The 20,031-nt window shown below is 35.5% G+C and overlaps 1 protein-coding gene across 3 annotated transcripts in view; it reads right to left on the minus strand.

Annotated features, from left to right (window-relative positions):
• Nucleotides 1-11,204: 11,204 nt before the first annotated feature.
• The window catches only part of TUSC3 (tumor suppressor candidate 3), a 305,682-nt gene continuing 296,855 nt past the window's right edge, over nucleotides 11,205-20,031 (minus strand). For all 3 annotated transcript variants that reach the window (XM_086703305.1, XM_086703302.1, XM_086703299.1), the window contains one exon: nucleotides 11,205-11,727. In XM_086703305.1, the coding sequence (XP_086559431.1) occupies nucleotides 11,694-11,727 (34 nt within the window). In that variant the 3' untranslated portion in view covers nucleotides 11,205-11,693. The remainder of the gene's footprint in view (nucleotides 11,728-20,031) is intronic.

Here is a 20,031-nt window from a genome sequence, read left to right on the forward strand (position 1 = left end):
TGTTATTGAGTTTCCACATATTTGTAGATTTTCCACCTTTCTTGTTTTCTACTTTCATACCATTGTGGTCAGATAAGATGGTATTATTTCAATCTAAAATTTGCTAAGACTTGTTTGTGTTTTACTATGTGATCTATTGGGGGGAATGTTCCATGTGTACTTAAGAAGAATGTGTATTGTGCTGCTGTTAGATGCAATGATCTATCTATGTCTGTTAGCTCGATTTGGTGTAAAGGATGGTCAAGTCCAATGTTTCCTTGGTGATTTTCTATCGATTGTTCAAAGTGGGTTACTAAAGTCCCCTATTACTGTATTATTGCCTATTTCTCACTTCAGATTTTTTAGTATTTGCTTAATATATTTAGGTGCTCCAATATTGGGTGCATATATATTTATCTTCTTGAGGTATTGACCCCTTTATCATTATATAGTGTCCCAATTGGGACCTCAAAAATTGCCCCTTGTTATAATTTTTGACTTGAAGTCTATTTTTTCTAATCTAAGTATGGCTACATCCACTTTGTTTTGGTTTCCACTTGAATGTTATATCATTTCACTTTTGTCCTGTATGTCTGTAGAACTGAAATAAATTTCTTATGGGTGGCATAAACTTGGGTCTTGTCTTTTTTAATTCATCCAGCCACTTGGGCTTTTTGATTCGTGATTTAAATCCATTTACATTTAGAATAAGTATTGATATGTAAGGACTTCTGCAATCTTATTGATTGTTTTCGGGTTGTTTTGTATTTCTATTGTTTCTCCTTTTATTTCTGCATACCTTCTGTAAACTGGTGGTTTTCCATAGTGGTATGCTCTATTTCTCCTTCTGGGTTTCGTGATTGTATACTTTTGCTTGAGGCTTACCTAAACATCTTGTAGATAAAATAGGCTGATAGTAACTTACCTTCTTTCATCTGTAAATGCTCCTCTGTTTTACACTTACCTTTGACATTTTTGATGTCCCAATTGGGACACCTGGGTGGCTCAGTAAGTTAAGGTTGAACTCTTGATTTCAGCTCAGGTTATGATCACACAGTTCATGCGTTCGAGCCCTGTGTCAGGCTCCACTCTGATCGTTGTGGAACCTGATTGGGATTCTCTCTCCCTCTGCCCCTCCCCTGCTCACATGCATGCATGTGCTCTCTCTCTCTCTCTCTCTCTTTCTCTCACTCTCAAATAAATAAACTTAAAAAAAAATTATAGTAGCTATAGGGGTACCTGGATGGCTCAGTCAGTTGAGCATCTGACTCTTGATTTTGGTTCAAATCATGATCCTAAGACTGTGGGATCAGCCCTGCTTTGTGCTCTGCACTGAGTGTGGAGCCTGCCTAAGATTCTCTCTCTCCCTCTACCCCTCTCCCCTGCTTGCACTCTCTAGAAAAAATAAAAAATCATAGTGGCTATAGCTATTTTTAATATTCTCATCCTTTAACCTTTACATAATTAAGTAGTCAACCCACTATCCTATTAAAGAAATGGAGTTCTCGATACTATGCATTTTTCACCTTTTACCAGTGTGTTGTATACTTAGTCTTACTCATTTTAGCCATTATAATAGATACGTGGTCCTATCTCACTGTGGTTTAATTTGTATTTCCTAATGACTAATGATGCCAAGCATTTTCTCATCTGCTTATTTGTTAATAATCTTCTTTCGTGAAGTGTCTCTTCACGTCTTTAACATTTTTAATTAGGTTGTAATTATGAGTTTTTTAGGTACTCTAGATACTTTACCAGATGATTTGTAGAGATTCTCTCCTGGTCTATGGCTTGTCTTTTCTCTTAACAATATCCTTTGAAGAACAGATAGTTTTTTTATTTTAAATGAAGTCTAATTTATCACTTAGGAATCTTAGAAACCACACATGTAGGGATGCCTGGGTGGCTCAGTTGGTTAAGCATCCAACTCTTCGTTGTGGCTATTCACCATGGTGGGTGAACTTGAACCCCACATCTGGCTCTGTGCTAGTGCGTGGAGTCTGCTTGGGATTCTCTGTCTCTGCTTCTCTCTCTCTCTCTCTCTGCCTCTCCCCTACTGATGCCCTCTCAGAATAAATAAATAAACATGAAAAGAAAAAAAAACACGTCTAGTATAATATCTACAAAGTTGTTTAGATGAGATACAAACAAACATGAGATACAAACTCATGATACTTAGGATTACAAACATTTTTCTCCATATATTTTAGGTTTTAAATATAAGCCTGGGATCCATTTTGATTTAATTTTGAGTCTGACAGATAAAAATATATTTTTATGCATATGGATATCCAATTGTTCCAGCAACACCTGCTGAAACTGTCGTTTCTCTGTTGCACTGCTTTGGCACTTTTGTTGCTTTGACGTCTGTCAAAAATCAGTTATCCATATCCTTGGCCCTAAGTATGGGCTCTATTCTGTTCTGTTGATGCAGTGCAAATGTGTTTTGATTACTGTTATTTTATATTAAGTTTTGGAATTAATATAATCCCTTCCTTTTTTGTTAAAGATATTTTGGCTATTTTAGGCCCTTTGCATTTCTTTTTTTTTTTTAATGTTTATTTATTTTTTTGGGGGGTGGGGGGAGGAAGAGCAGAAAGGGAGAGAGAGAATCCCGAGCAGGTTCCACACTGGAACCTGACAGTGGGACTCAAGCTCCCAAACTTTGAGGTCATGACATCAGCCGAAATCAAGCGTCACAGGCTTAACTGACTGAGCCATCCAGAGGCCCTGATCCTTTGCATTTCTCTATCAACTTGAAAATCAGCTTGTCAGTTTATACCGCAAAACAATAACAACAAAACAAAACCAAGAAAAACCACCTGGCCTCCTGGGATTTAGATTTAGATTTCATGAACGTATAGATATATCTAGGAGAAGTAAATTCTTAATGATAGTGACTTTTCCATCTGTGAACATAACGTATCTCTTGGCATTTAGATTTTATTGAATTTATCTCTGCAATGTCTTCTAGACTGCACTGTACAAATCTTAGATTTCTTTCATCAGATTTATTAAATATTTCAAATTTTTTGAAATGTTTGGTAAAAGGCCTTTTTGCCTCACTTTCTTTTTTTTTTTTTTTTTTTTTTTTAAATTTTTTTTTTTCAACGTTTTTTATTTATTTTCGGGACAGAGAGAGACAGAGCATGAACGGGGGAGGGGCAGAGAGAGAGGGAGACACAGAATCGGAAACAAACAGGCTCCAGGCTCTGAGCCATCAGCCCAGAGCCCGACGCGGGGCTCGAACTCACGGACCGCGAGATCGTGACCTGGCTGAAGTCGGACGCTTAACCGACTGCGCCACCCAGGCGCCCCTGCCTCACTTTCTAATTTTTTCCTCAGTGCTTATATGTAGAAGCACAATTGATTTTGGTATATTGGTTTTGTACCCTACAGACTTGCTAAGCTCTTTACTTCTAATAACATTTTTTTGGCAGTTACAATAAGATTTTCTACCTAGATAATTATGTCATCTGTGAGTTGAGATGGTTGTACTTAATCTTTTCTAATCTGGATGACACTTAAGTATTTTTCTTGTGTAACCGTACTGGGTAAGATTTCTCTCTAGTAGATTGAATATCAACGGGGGGAAAGATCACTTTCATTAAAGATGGCATTGGCTTAGGGTTTCCATAGATGCTCTTTATCAGTTTGAGGAAGTTCTCTTCTGCCTCCTTGGACAGTTTTTAATCAGAAACGGATGCAATTTTTCTCTGTTGACTTTTAAATTTACAGGTGTGCAAACAAATTGATGACTTAGATGTTTTTTCAAAAATAGTTGAGTTACCTTTTGTAAAAACTTGAATTAAAAAATGAGGTTCATTTTTTATACCATGTATCCATATAATCCCTTATATATCTATATGTATACCATCTATATCATCTGTATCACCTGTATCTATAATACTACTTTATCCATTCATCACTGCATGTCCATGGACATTTGGGATCTTTCCATAATTTGGCTATTGTTGATAATGTTGCCATAAACATGAAGATGCGGGGCGCCTGGGTGGCTCGGTTGGGTGACCGACTTCGGCTCAGGTCATGATCTCGTAGTTTGTGAGTTAGAGCCCTGCGTTGGGCTCTGTGCTGACAGCTCAGAGCCTGGAGCCTGCTTCAGATTCTGTGTCTCCTTCTCTCTCTACCCCACCCCTGCTCACGTTCTGTGTCTCTCTGTTTCTCAATAATAAATAAACGTTTAAAAAAATTATTAAAAAAATCAAGGTGCATATATCCCTTTGCATTAGCATTTTTGTATTATTTGGGTAAATACCTAGTAGTGCAATTGCTGGATCATTAAGTAGTTCTATGTTTTACTGTTTGAGGAACCTCCATACTGTTTTCCAGAGCAGCTGCACCAGTTCGCATTCTCCCCAACAGTGCAAAAGGGTTTCCCTTTCTCTGCATCCTCATCAACATCTGTTGTTTCCTGAGTTGTTAGTTTTAGCCATTCCGACAGGTGGGAGGTGATATATCATTGTAGTTTTGATTTGCATTTGCCTGATGATGTTGAGCATGTTCTCATATGTCTGATGGCTATATGTATGCCATCTTTGGAAAGATACATGTTCATGGCTTCTGCCCATTTTTTAATTGGGTTGTTTTTTGGGTTTTATAAGTTCTTTATATATTTTGGATACTAACCCTTTACTAGATAATGTCATTTGTAAATATCTTCTCCCATTCCATAGGCTGCCTTTTAGTTTTCTTGACTGTTTCCTTTGCTGTGCAGAAGCTTTTTATTTTGATGTATTCCCAGTAGTTTATTTTTTATTTTGTTTCCCTTGAAGGATGTCCATTATTTTTTGACTAAAAATTTGCATCTTTTACGTCTTTTCTCAGTGTTCTAATATCTTCATCCCTGCTGGGATTTCTTAGATATTCTCAAGTTTCTCTCTACCACACTGATTTCATTCCCTACAGATTGCTTCTATTCATTGATCTTTTTGATTCAATTAATAATTCCATTTTGCTTTGATTTTTTTTCTGTTCTGTCTCAGCACTCCCATCTCTTTTTAATCTTTTCTCCTATCTTGATCATGTCCCTTTTCATCTTATTTTACATTGCTCTAGGTATGGTTTATTTTGATGTCTCCATTTACTGAAAACACAAAGCAGCTTTAATTTTCTCATTTTTGCTTTTCACTTAACTAATGAGCTTATTGGGCAGTGTAGCATCACAATTCAATGAAATAAATCAGTGATCAATCAATTGAAATTTGGGGCAATTGTTCACACCTGTGAACAAATTTCTTGAGTATGTCATGGGCCTCACCAGTGTCATAGAATAATCTCCAAAAACATTGTGAGGACTTTAATTAGCACTCTTATATTCTAGAAGATCCACCAATACATCACTGAAAGAATGGGTTCCCTGTTAAAGAATCCGCACCACCTCTTCTATTCTTGATAACTCTGATCTCTCTGTCTCAAAATCCTTCCAGGTGGATGCTGAGATTCCAGACTGAGTGCCTTATACCTGTTGGCATTGGAAGAGCGACAAAAGTCCAAGACTGACAGAAAGACACGGAAACTAAAGGTACTTTTTTCTTTTGAAACCTAGCCAGAAAGATACCCTCTCAACACCTCAGATAAACTCTTAGACCATAAAGATCATGAGTTTCAAAGCAATGTTGGTGCTCAATAAACACTTGGATTCAGATCAGATATAAATAGGGAGAGTAGACAACAGAAAGAGCATTCTAATTATTTTAAAAAGCTGAAGAGCAAACTTGATAAAAGAAAACAAATTATTTCACGTGGAGAAGAAAAGATTAGAAGGGAATTTAAAATTAGAAAGAAATGATTTATTCTTTGCTTTTGAGAACAAGGGTAAAAAATGGCTTAGAGAATGAAATTTTTGTTTATATATTACAACATGTTTTTATATGTGTGGCTTTTGTTACATCTTTTAAATGTAAAGGTGAGTCTCTAAAAATCTTTAAAAATAGATGATAGTTGTATGTGTTTGTTATTGCCTATCTTAAGGTCAATAATAACACCTTAGGCAAACTACTCCCAAAGTTCCCACTGTTTTCTCACTTTCTTAAAAATATGCTATTTAATATCTGGGTTTTCTTTGTAAATTTGGTATGATACTTTTATGTGTGTGACACAAGGTATTCATAGGCTCCATGATATTTCTTCTCTTTATTAGTAAAAACTAATAAATTACCCATTAAGTAATAGAAATCAGAGTCTTTGTTGACAGTACATCTTCTAATTCCAAAGTTTCTTTAGGATTGCTACCCATTTTGTCTCTATTGTCATCATGCCCCAACCACAAAACTTTTACCCAAGGTCCTGGTGCCTCATGTTGGAGATACATGGGCTTTTCCCTTGATCCCACTGATAACAATACTTGTTTCTGGATAATCTAAAACCTTGTACCATTACTCTGTGGCTGAAAGTAATGTGAAAAAAGATAATTCTAAGGACAGACTATTCCTAGCACTTGTCCAGGATGTATATGAACATAAGTGAAACAGAATATCCCAACTCCAGCCCTAATGAAGTATTACTAAAGTTAAGCTCATAACAAAATGATATTAAAGTGAACTAAAGAACATCTGGGGTTTAATATTCAAATAGAATTAATGTAAATTCAGAGGCAGAAAACTTCTAAATGCTTCATTCTGTATTCATTGTTGTATATCTAATAATTCAAGGCAAAATGTCTTGCATAAAGAGTTTATTGCTGGAAACTTCACTCCCAGATAATCTGATTATGTGAAAACCACGTGTGTGTGTGTGTGTGTGTGTGTGTGTGTGTGTGTGTGTGTGGCCAGTTATTGTCTTTCTATGAGGAAAAAATCCATTTTGGGAGAAGTATATTCGGAGATATACACTTCCCTTTTTTGGTATAAAATCTAGGTAAATAATAATTTTAAATTAATGGCATAAGGCACCTTTTATATTGTACTCAGCAAGTGATGATAAATGTTGGCAGCAGGATAAAAGAAGAAAGATGCCTGGGGTGCCTGGGTGGCTCAGTTGGTTGAGCATCTGACTTTGGCTCAGGTCATGATCTCATAGATTGTGCGTTTGAGCCCCGCATAGGGCCCTGTGCTGTCAGCTCAGAGCCTGGAGCCTGCTTCAGATTCTGTCTCCCTCTCTCTCTGCTCCTCCCTCGCTTAGGCTCTGTCTCTGTCTGTCTCTCTCTCTCAAAAATAAACATTTTTTTAAAAAGTTAAAAAGAAGCAAGATGCTAGAATTTATAAAAATCTTTGTTAATAGTTTCCTTTTTTTGAGTCAAACTTGAATTTTAGTCTCCTGGCATAGTGGATGCCAATTAGCAGAAAACACCTAACACCAAAGCCCAAAGATGTTTGCTTGTCTTTTTTTCTGTTGTTTCCAGGACCCTACAAACACATAATTATTGGAAAAATGGTATCTGTTACTTTTAACACTTTCTCTTTCTCACTTTATATTGTTGCCTTCATACTGATTATACTTTCCGGAATGAATGTAGTAAATCCAGTCCTTAGGAAAGTCAGGTGGAAGAAGCAGGTTTGGTCCTTGAAAAGCAACTCATTAGTTGACAGCTGAGGTGGTGTTAGCCATTTTTTCTGCCTGACAATAGGGGCTCAGAATCTGTGATGTGAGGGGCACATTGAGGTTGGTGGAGGCAAGATGAGGGAAATGAAGATGTTCTCCAATTCTCTTTTCATCTCAAAGATCTAGGCATAGAGTCTTTGATCATTTTGTATCTGATCCACCTACCCTCAATTTATGCTAATTCCTCCAAGAAACTGACACAACTGTATATGAATAGCCTTGATTATTAAAAACTCTTAGGAATTTATACGTTTCATGTGTTTATGTATATGTATGTGGTATTTTAAAAGGGAATTTCAAGGAGAAGAAAAGAGGATGAATCAGGAATAGTGAATAGGCATCACAGTTCATCAATTTTTGAGCGTTTTTTCTCTGTGCCTTAGACATCTATAAAATAAAGTTACACTTGGCTTATTAACTATGTGAAACTGTAAGGATCAAATGAGCTAATTAATGTGCAAAACTTTGTATAAGTAAAGATGCCATATAAAAATGTACTATTTTAGGGGTGCCTGGTGGTTCAGTCCTTTGAGCGTCCGACCTCGGCTCAGGTCATGATCTCACGGTTTGTGAGTTCGAGCCCCACGTCAGCCTCTGTGCTGACAGCTCAGAGCCTGGAACCTGCTTTGGATTCTGTGTCTCCCTCTCTCTCTCTGCCCCTCCCCCCCCTCACTCTGTCTCCCTCTCTCAAAAATGAATAAACTTTAAAAAAAATGTACTATTTTATATACATTATATTTGTTGGAGATCTGCGACTATGTCTTTCCTCTTTGATCCCATAACATGTAACAGAGTGCAAAATTGAATTATATTTTCAAGTTTATATTTAAAGCAGAATACATAAAGATGTCTGTCTTCTATCCCCGAACTTTTGTGCACTGGCACCAAGATCTGATAAAATTAAATCTCCCTTTACGGGCACTTATGACTGAGGTAAAGGAATTGTAAACTAGAGGAAAACTCTCAAAGGCAAGTTATACCTTTTTTCTTCATCTTTGGGAACAGCTTTATAACACCACTGACCCCCAAAAGGGGGTGAAGGTAATCAAGATTCCTTGAATTTGCTGGGGTGTCTGTATATGTTCTCTGAACTGTTAATTTTTTTTTATACAACTGGAAGTTAGAGATGTTAAACAGCAGTTGACTCTTCCAATTCCAGTTTGTAAGGGTAGGAAAAATTCTCCTTTTGTGCCTTCTACTCTTCAATGTCTCTAACTAGAAAAACTTTGAAACCTAAACAAAGAAATGAATAAAACACATTTTCTAGATTTCACAACCTGCCCGCAGTAGGTATAGTGTCACTACTTTATTTTATAGGTAGACATGGCAATGCTCAGAAGTTAGATTTTTTTAATGACCATAAAAATACAACAGTGTTACACTTCAGCCTCATGTTTTTTTCACCTTGTTCCTCTGCCTTTTTCACATAATAGTAAAAGGTATTGTCCTACAGAGGTTTATAGACTCTTTGGAACACGTCAGTTAAAATGATTACAATTGATCCTTGAAACATGGGCTTACACGGGTCCACTAATGTGTGAATTTTTTTCAATAAATACAGTCCTGCAAATGTATTTTCTCTTAGGATTTTAACCACCCCCCCAGCTTTATTGTAAGAACACAGTACTTAATACATAAATACTCAATACATGTTAATGGATACCAGTAAGGCTTCAGGTCAACAGTAGGCTATAAGTGGTTAATTTGGGGGGGGGGGGAGCCAAAGTTATATGCAGATTTTCAACTGTGTTAGAGTTGGCATTCCAACCCTCCTGTTGTTCAAGGGCCAACTATTCAATATCCAAAAAAAGACTTTAAAATCTTCAGTATTTTGCAATGGTAGAATGTAAAACCATTTGTGAAGTAATAATTAAAAGATAATATAGTTCACTGCCAATTATAGGTAATAAGGATAAGGCAAAAATGTCTAAATGTTAAAAACTTATGAGATCTAAGAATTGATCTAACACCATAATTCTAAACTTTAATATTTCTTAAACACTAAAGCATGGTAATACCGAGAAGTCTGAAAAGCTGTGTTGAAACTTACAAATAGGAATAACTGTACATGATAAATGAATCAAAGACCTTAATTTTGAGATATAATAGGACTAGACTTGAAAAACACCATATTGACATGTCAAGTACTGAAAATGTTTCAAAAACGAGTGTTCCTTAGGTATAATGCTACCAAAGGAATGGTAGGCCGTGTGTTTACATGTTAAGAATATTTGTCCTTTAATAAATAAGTCTGAAAATACAGAGTAAACATAGAAATGTCTTCTTTCCTGAGGGTCACAGAAAAAAAAAAAAAGTGATCCTAGGTGAAAATGAAGCACCAGAAATTAAAAAAAAAAAAAAATTTCCAATAGGGTGAATCTTGTTTCATAATTGACTGAAAAGCTGCTGATAGAAAAGCAATCACCAGTTAAGATATTCTTCAAGGCTACTGTCCTTTGCATAGTGATAAGCTAAAAGTGCTTTACCACATGGAAACTGCTATGCATTTGAAAAGCATTGAATTAGATAAGCACATCTTTTCTGTACCTAAAACCTAAAACTCATTCAGTAAAACTTAAGGATTGAAAAACCATTGATTAATTTCATCCCCCCCTCCCCCCGCCCGTCATTTAATTGGATTTCTTTTTTCTGCATTGGTTTATCTTGGTTTTTGCTCATTTTCTCTTGCTTTCCTTACCAGTCAACCTCTTTTCTCCTACACAGAGGCACAATACAATGGGGAGAGACACATTCAGAGGTAATGACTCCCTTCTTTAAAAGGATTAAATGTTGCCTTTCACCAATATGGGTGTTGTGTTTATTTATGTGTGCGTGTTTGTGTGTGTGCATGTATAGACATTTATATACATGTAGAACTTTTGTCACCTCAGAAGGAAACCCTGAACCCATGACATAGTCACCCCGCATCTTCCTCCTTCCTCTGGCCCCTGGCAGCCACTAATCTTCTTTCTGTCTCTAGATTTTCCTATAATGGGCATTTCATATAAATGTAATCTTACTGTGGTAGAGCCCCTCCCTAAGTGATATGGTGGAAGACTCCATAGAACAAAGAAAGGCAACGTGCCCCAATCAACTCCCATACACGTATGCATAGCTCTGACATTACTCCGTAACTTGGACTGTATCCAATCAGACTATATGTGTCACCATGTATGGGAGACAAAGAAGTAGAAATTGCATAAAAGGCTACACCCCGCTGTGCTTGGGGCTCAGCCTTTTTGGGGTCTTAGCCCACTGAGCCTGTGCCGGCACAAATAAAGCTGCTTCCTGGAAAGAAGAGCCTTGATGTGCCATCTCTGTGTGAGAGAATCCTGCTACATTATAATATGTGACATTTCGTGTCTGGATTCTGTCACTTAGCATGTTTCCAGGTTCATACATGTAACATGTATCAATAATTCATTTTTATGGCTAGACAATGTTTCATTGTATGGATATACCCATTTTGCTTATCCATTTGTCACTCTATGACTATTTGAGTTGTTCCATATGTTGACCGTTATAAATAGTGCTGCTATATACATTCATGTACACATTTTTGTTTGAACTTTTGTTTTCAGTTTTGGCGGGGAGGGGGTTATATACCCAGGAGTGAAATTGCTGGGTTGTGTGACAATTGTGTTTAATTCATTGAGAAACTATTAAACTTTTCCCAAAGCAGTTTATTTAGTTGACATTCTCATCAGCAATGTATTAAGGTTCCCATTTTCCCCCATCCTTGAGGACATGTATTTTTTTCTTTTTAAATGATGGCCATCTGGTGGATGTGAAGTAGTGTTTCACTGTGATTTTGAGTGGTCTTTCCTAGGAACTACAGGCAATAAGCATCTTTTCCTGTGTGTGTTGGCCATTCGTATATCTTAGCCCTAATGTTTACTCAGGTCCTTTGCCCACTGTATCAATTTTCTAGGGCTCATGTAATAAAACACCACAAACTAGGTAACATAAATTAAAAGTTCAAGGTCTCATGTTCCAAGGGTTAGAAGTCCAAAATCAAGATGTAGGCAGGGCCATTTCCCTCTGAAATCTTCAGGGGAATCTTGCCTTGTCCCTTCCTAAATTCTGGTCATTGGAGAGTGATCTTTGACATTCACAGCATAGAGATGCATCATTCCAATCCTCCTCCTTCATCACGGGGTTCTCCCTTTGTCCTCATGTGGCAACCTTTGTAAAAGGACACCAGTGATATTAGAATGAATGACTACCCTATTCCAGTATGACTTCACTTTAACTAATTACATCTACAACTCTATTTCCAATTAAGACATTCTGAGGTACTGGTGTTAGGATTTCAACATACCTTTTTTTGGAAGGACACAATTCAACCTGTAACATATTTTTTTTAACTTGGGACTGTCTTTTTGTTGTTGATCTATGAAAGTTATTTATACACTTTAGATATTAGATCTTGATTAGATTTGATTCACAACTATTTTCTCCATTTCTGTGGATTGTCTTTTCGTTTTCTGGATAATGTTATTTGCACAAAGATTTTTAATTTTGATGAAGTCCAGTTTATTTTCTTGGTTCACTTGTGTTTTTGGTTTCTTATCTAAGAAACCATTGCTAAATCCAAAGTCATGAAGATTTACACCTATGTTTACTTATAAGAGATTTAAGTTTTACTTGTAAGAGTTTTTATTCTTCCGTATGTGGGAATCCAGTTGTCTCAATATCATTTGCTGAAGAGACCACTCTTATTGAATAGTCCTGGCACCTTTGTCAAAAATTAAAAGAATAAGGAATACAGGTATATTTTTGAGCTCTCAATTCTTTTGCATTAATCTTTTGTTGCAGACTTCAGGTCTGGAGTTCTTTCTTGTCCAGCAAGAGAGCAGACACAGAATTAAATATGAGAGAGGCTAATGTTTGGGAGGAGACAAGCCACAAGTAAGGGTCCTTACTCCGTATTTATTAGGATCACAAGGCTTACAAATGTGATTAGGTGTGCAGAAAGAGATAATGAAACAATGATCATTAAGTCAAGTGTATGAGAAAAAGGGGGTTTCAAAGATATGCGGTGTTAGGGGTTTGGGTCAATATAAAACAAAATCCTGGCACTGAGCAGATGGCTGTCTAAGGCAGGCACTGGAACCATCTGTTTATCTTAACTTGCCTAGGGGATAAGACCAATAGAGCATGCTACCTCAAGGTCAACAAGGCACCTTTCTTTTGGTAATTAGCTCTGGGCAATTTAACCCTGCTTTGGTGGTCTATCACCCTGTTTACCTATTCTGGACACTTTCATCCTAAGCCTTGTTGACCCATTGGTGCAAGCTCAGGGAATTCCTAAACTTATTCCCCACAATCTATATGTTAATCATTCTGCCATTGCCTAATGGTTGGAAACTAGTTGTCAATACCAATGTTTCCATTGCTGTGGCATTATAGAAAGTTTTAAAATTGGGACAGGAGAATCTTCCACGTTTGCTCCTCTCTTTCAATATTGTTTGGGTTGTTTAGGACCTCTTGCAATTCTATCTGAGTTTTACAATCAACTTGCTATTTTTCCAAAAAGAACTATAAATTTTAATAGGCATTGCATTGAATCTGGATATTGCTTTGGGGAGTATTATACCATATTAAAAATACTGGTAATAATACCCTTTACCAAAAATAATGGTAAAAATGCCCTTTTAAAAGCACGGGGTGCTTTCCCATTTATTTAGGTCTTCCTTACCTTGTTTCAGCAATGTTTTATATTTTAGGTGTTTGTTTCGTTTAGTTTTGTGGGGGTTTTTTTGGTAAAATTTATTCTAAAGTATCTTATTCTTTTTTACCCTATTATAAATGGAATTGTTTTATTAATTTCCTTTCACACTGTTCACTGTTAGTGTATAAAAACCCCACATGTGGATCATGGATCCTGCAACTGTGGGGAACTCATTTATCCTAACAGTTTATTTTAAATTCTCTAAGATTTTTAATAGTGACAGTTTCATGTCTTCATTTCAAATTCTCTTGTCTTTTATTTTTCTTGATGAATATTCTGGCTAGAACATGTACAATGTTGTATAGAAGTAGGGAAAGATGTTATATTTTCATATTCCTTAGGGGGAAAGATGTCTTTCAACATTGGGTATGATCATAGCTGGCATTTCTCAAAAGTGTCCTATATCAAGTTGGGGAGGTTATCTTCTAACTTCCAGTTTGTTGAATCTTTTTTAATATAAATGGGTATTGGATTTTGCCTATTTTTCTTCATGAACAAATAAGATTAGCTCTTCCCTCTTCATTCTGTCAATTGGGTGTATTATACTGATTACTTTTTATTGTTGTTGCTTTGGTTGTTATTAATTTAACATTTACTTATTTTTGAGAGAGAATACTGGCAGGGTAGGGACAGAGAGAGGGAGAGAGACAGAGAATCTGAAACAGGCTTCAGGCTCCAGAGCTGTCAGCACAGAGCCCAATGCAGGGCTTGAAACTATGAACCACGAGATCATGACGTAAGCTGAAGTTGAATGCTTAACCAACTGAGCAACCCAGGTGGCCCTGATTTTTTTTTTAATGTTTAATAACTCTGACACTCCTGGAATAAATCACACTTGGTCATGCTGTACAAAACTTTTCATATTCAACTAGATTAGGTTTGGTAGAATTTTTTTTTTCTTAAGTATGTATAGTCCTAAAGGTTACTGCTCTGTAACTCTTTTTGCTTCTATTGTCTTTGTTATCAGTCTCAGGGTAATACTGGTCATATAGAACTAGTTAGGAAGTGCTTGCATCTATATATATATATTATATTATATATATATAGAATATATATATACACATATATAGAATATATATATGATAATATATGTAATATATATGTATATATATATGTATATATATATATTTTTTTTTTTGGAAAAGTTTAAGAAAGATTGATGACCAATCTTTATAACTTTGGTAGAATTTACTGATGAAGTTATCATCTATTGGGTTTTTATTTATTGGGAGGTTTCTGAAAACAGATTTCATTTTGTGTTACAGGTCTGTTCTGACTTTCTGCACTTGGTTCAGTTTTGGTAGTTCTATATTCCTGGCATTTGTCTCTGTCATCTAGGTTATGTAATTTGTTGTTGTAGAATTATTTATAATACTGTTTTGGGTTGAATTTCTATTTTTAATTGAAGTGGACATAAAATATATTTTAGGTATACAACATAGTGATTTGACAACTGCATGTTACAAAATGCTGACCACAATAAGTGTAGTCACCATATAAAATTATATCATCGACTGTATTTCATATGCTGTAGTTTTCACCTCCATGGCATATTTTATAACTGTAAGTTTGTATCTCTTAATCCCCTTCATCTATTTTCCCTAACGCTCAGTCCCCCACTGCTCTGGGAACCATCAGATTACTTTCTGTTCAACTTCTTTTTTTTTTTTTTTTTAGTTATTTATTCATTTATTTATTCATTTGTCTTTTTCAGATTCCATATATAAGTGAAATCATATGGTATTTATCCATGACTGACTTACTTCACTTAGCATAATATCCTCTAGGTTGATCCATATTGTTGGAGATGTTAATATTGTATTCTTATTAGTTTTTCTTTTTCATTCAGTTCTTTTTTAATTCTAGTGTAATTAACATACAGTGTTATATTAGTTTCTGGTGTACAGTATAGTGCTTCAAATTCTATACATTACACAGTGTTCATTACAAGAGTGTACTACTGATCCTCTTTGTCTATTTCACCCATCCCTCCACCCACCTCTCTCCTTGGCAACTGTCAGTTTGTTCTCTATGTTTTTTTGTCTCTTTTTATCTTTATTTGTTTTGTTTCTTAAATTCCACATATGTGTGAAATCATATGGTATTTGCTTTCTCTGACTTAATTCACTTAGCATTATACCTTCTAAATCCATCCATGTTGTTGAAAATGGCAAGATTTCATTCTTTTTGTGGCTGAATAATATTCCATTGTATATGTACACCACATCATTTTTATCCATTCATCTATCAACAGACACTTGGGTTGCTTCCATATCTTGGCTGTTGTAAATACCGCAATAAACATAGAGGTGCATATATCTTTTCAAATTAGTGTTTTTGTGTTCTTTGGGTAAATACCCAGTAGTGGAATCACTGGATCATATGGTAGTTCTGTTTTTAATTTTTTGAGAACCTTCATACTGTTTTCCACAGTGGCTGCCCCAGCTTGCATTCCCACAAACAATGCAGTGCAGTTCCTTTTTCTCCCCATCCTTGCCAACACTTCTTCCTTATGTTGTTGACTTTAGCCATTTTTCCATGTGTGTGGTGGTAACTCATTGTGGTTTTGATTTGCATTTCTCTGATGATGAATGATGTTGAGCATCTTCATGTGTCTGTTGGCCCTCTGTACACCTTCTTTGGAAAAATGTTCATGTTTCTCAGTTTTTAATTGGATGTGAGGTTTGTTTTGTTTTGGTGTTGAGTTGTATAAGCACTGTATATACTTTGGATATTAACCCCTTATCAGATACATCACTTGCAAATATGTTCTCCCATTTAGTAGGTTGCTTTTTTGTTTTGTGGAATATTTCCTTTGCTTTGCAAAACCTTTTTTTTTTCCTTTGGTGTAGTTCTAGTAGTTTATTTTTGCTTTTGTGTTCCTTGTGTTCCTTGCCTTAGGAGGCATATCTAGAAGAATGTCTCTATGACCAATGTCAGTAATTACTGCCTATGCTTTCTTCTAGATTTTTACGGTTTCAGGTCTCACATCTTAGTTGATTCTGAGATTATTTTTGTGTGTGGTGTAAAGAACTAGTCCAGTTTCATACTTTTGCATATAGCTGTCCAGTTTCCTCAACACCATTTGTTAAAGAGACTGTCTTTTTCCCATTGAATATTCTAGCTTCCTTGGTCTTAGATTAATTGACCATATTGTTGGTTTATTTCTGGGATTTCTATTCTGTTCCATTCATCTATATGTCTATTTTTATGCCACTACTATACTGTTTTACTATAGTTTTGTAGTGTCTTCAAATCTGGTATGGTAACGCTTCCAGTTTTGTTTTTAGTTTTCAAGTTTGCGTTGGTTATTTGGGGTCTTTGGTGTTTCCATACAAATTTTAGGACTATTTGTTCTACTTCTGTGAAAAATACTGTTGTATTTTGATAGGGGTGGCATTAAATTTTTAGATTGATTTGGGTAGTGTGGACATTTTAACAATATTTGTTCTTCTAATCCATGAGCATGGAATATCTTTCCATTTGTTTATGTCATCTTCAACTTCTCTCATCAATGTTCTATAATTTTCAGAGTACAGTTCTTTTAATGCCTTGGTTAAGTTTATTCCTAGATATTTTATCAGTTGTGTTGCAAATTATAAATGGGATGGTTAATTTCTATTTCCTCTGCTTCATTATTAGTGTATAGAAATGCAACAAGTTTTGTATATTGATTTTGCATCCTGCAATCTTACTGAATTCATTTATCAGTTCCAGTAGTTTTTTGGTGGAGTCTTTAGGGTTTTCTATATAGAGTATCATGTCATACGCAAATAGTGACAGTTTCACTTCCTTACCAATTTGGTGGGTATGCGTGGACATCCTTGTCTTGTTCCTGACCTTGGGAGAAAAGTTCTCAGGTTTTCAACATTGAGTGTGATGTCACCTGTACCTTTTTTCATATATGGCCTTTATTATGTTGATATATATTCACTCTAAACCTACTTTGCTAAGGGTTTTTATCATGGATGTTGTAATTTGCCAAATGCTTTTTCTGCATCTATTTAAATGATTACATGATTTTTATCCTTCCTATTATAGGTGTGATGTATCATGTTCATTGATTTGTGAACACTGAACCACCACTGTATCCCAGGAAGAAATCCTACCTGATCATGATGAATGATTTTTTCTTTTTTCTAACGTATTGTTGGATTTGGTTTGCTAGTATTTTGTTGAAGATTTATGCATCTGTGTTCAGCAGAGGTAATGGTCGGTAGTTCTTTTCTTGGTGTGTTTATCTCGTTTTGATATGTGGGTAATGCAGGCCTCAGAATGAATTTGGAAGTTTTCTTTCCTGTTGTATTTTTTGAAATACTTTGAGAATAAATACCAACTCTCCTTTAAATGTTTGTTAGAAGTTAACTATGAAACTGGTCCTGGACTTCTTTGTTGGGAGGTATTTTTTGTTGGTTTTTTATTCAACATCCTTCTTAGTAATTGGTCTGTTCAAATTTTCTATTTCTTCCTGCTTCAGTTTTGGTAGTTCATATGTTTCTAGGAATTTATCCATTTCTTCTAGGTTGTCCAATTTGTTGGCATACAATGTTTCATAGTATTCTCTTACAACTGTTTGGATTTCTGTGGTGTTGGTTATTTCCCCTCTTTCAAATGAAAGATTTGTTTATTTGAATCCTTTCTCTGAGTCTGGCTATAGGTTTATCAATTTGATTTTTTTTTTTTTTCCTGCAAAGAATCAGCTCCTGGTTTTATTGATCTGTTTTTTGTTTTTGCCTTTGTCTTTTGCTTGTTGGTTTGTTTCTATATTTTTTATCTCTGGTCTAATCTTGTATTCTTTCTTCTGCCAGTTTTGGGTTTTGTTTGTTCTTCTTTTTGTAGCTCTTTAAAGTGTAAAGTTAAATTGTTTGAGATTCTTCTTGCTTCTTGAGTTAGGCCTGTATTAGAATAAGCTTCCCCCTTAGGAAAGTTTTTGCTGCATCCCAAAGATTTTGGACTGTTGTTTTATTTTCCATTTGTTTCCATGTAGTTTTGAATTTCTTCTTTGGTTTTCTGGTAGACCCATTCATGGTTTAGTAGCATGTTATTTAACTTCCATGTAGTTATGGTCTTTCCAGATTTTTTTCTTGTGGTCATTTGCTAGTTTCAGTGTTGTGGCCACAAATGATGGATGGTATGACTTTGATCTTTTTGAATTTGTTGAATCTTGTTTTGTGGCCTAACATGGAATCTATTGTGGAAAATGTTTCATGTGCACCTGATATGTATTTTGCAGTTTGGGGATAGAGTGCTCTGAATATATTTTAGATCCATCTGGTCCAATAGGTCATTCAAGGCCACTTTTACCTTGTTAATTTTGTGTTTGAGTGATGTATCCATTGACCTAAGTGGGGTGTTAAAAGCCCCTTATTATTATCTATTACTATTGATTTCTTCCTTTACGTTTGTTATTAGCTGCTTTATATATTTGGGTGTTTCCATGTTGGGTGCATAAATATTTACAAGTGTTGTGCTGTCTTGTTGGATTGTTCCCCTTCTGATTATACAATATCCTTTGTTTCTTATTACAGTCTTTGCTTTAAAGTCTATTATGTCTGCTAAAAGTACTGTTCTGCCAGTCTTCACATCATTTTCTGGGTTATTTACGCTAATGTGGATGTTGCATAAGTGTATTCATGAGACAAAGTGTGCTTATGATCCCTTACTTCACCATATTTCCCAGATCCGATTTCATTCTTTTTTAGTCTAAATAAAAATGCTGCATTGAGTATATATACCACCTCTTTATCTATTCATCTATTGAAAGACATTTGAGTTGTTTCCATATCTTGGCTATTATAAACAATGCTGCAATAAACAGAGGTGTGCATAAATCTGTTCAAATTAGTGTTTTCATTTTCTTTGGGTAAATACCCAGAAATGAAATTACTGTACTGTATGGTATATCTATTTTTAATTTGGGGGGAAATTTCCATACTGTTTTTCCATAGTGACTGCACCAATTTACATTCCCACTAACAGTGCACAAGAGTTCCTTTTTCTCTACATCCTCACCAACACTTGTTATTTTCTGGATTTTTGATAATAGCCATTCTGACAGGTGTAAGGCAGTATCTCATTGTGGTTTTAATTTCCCTGATATTGAGAATCTTTTTATGTGTCAATCAACTGTATGTCTTTGGTAAAATGTCTATTCAGGTCCTCTGTCCATTTTTAATCATTTTTTTCTTTTGATGTTGAGTTGAGTAAGTTCTTTACATATTTAGAATATTAACGCCAGGGCTCCTGGGTGGCTCAGTCGGTTGAATGTCCAACTTTGGCTCAGGTCATGATCTCACGGTTTGTGAGTTCGAGCCCCGCATTGGCCTAAGCTGACAGCTCAGAGCCTGGAGCGTGCTTCGGATTCTGTGTCTCCCTCTCTCTCTGCCCCTCCCCCCTTGCACTCTGTCTCTTTCTCTCTCTCAAAAATAAACATTTTAAAAAAATAAAAAAAAAAAAAGAATGTTAACTTCTTAGTAGATATATCACTTACAAATATCTGTTCCCATTCACTGAGTTGCCTTTTTGTTGTGCTGGTTTCCTTCACTGTTCAAAGGCTTTTTAGTTAGATGTAGTCTCAATTATTATTTTTTGTTTTTTGTTTTCCTTGTCTGGGGAGACAGATCCAGAAAAATATTGCTGAGGCTGATGATGATTAGGAGTTTGCTGCTTATGTGTTCTTCTAGAAGTTTTATGGTTTCAGGTCTCATATTTAGGTCCTTAATCCATTTTGAGTTCTATTTTTCAATATAGGAAAA

Source organism: Puma concolor, chromosome B1, assembly GCF_028749965.1.
Source record: "Puma concolor isolate L17-30 chromosome B1, mPumCon1.1.hap2, whole genome shotgun sequence".
Classification (NCBI taxonomy): Eukaryota; Metazoa; Chordata; class Mammalia; order Carnivora; family Felidae; genus Puma; species Puma concolor.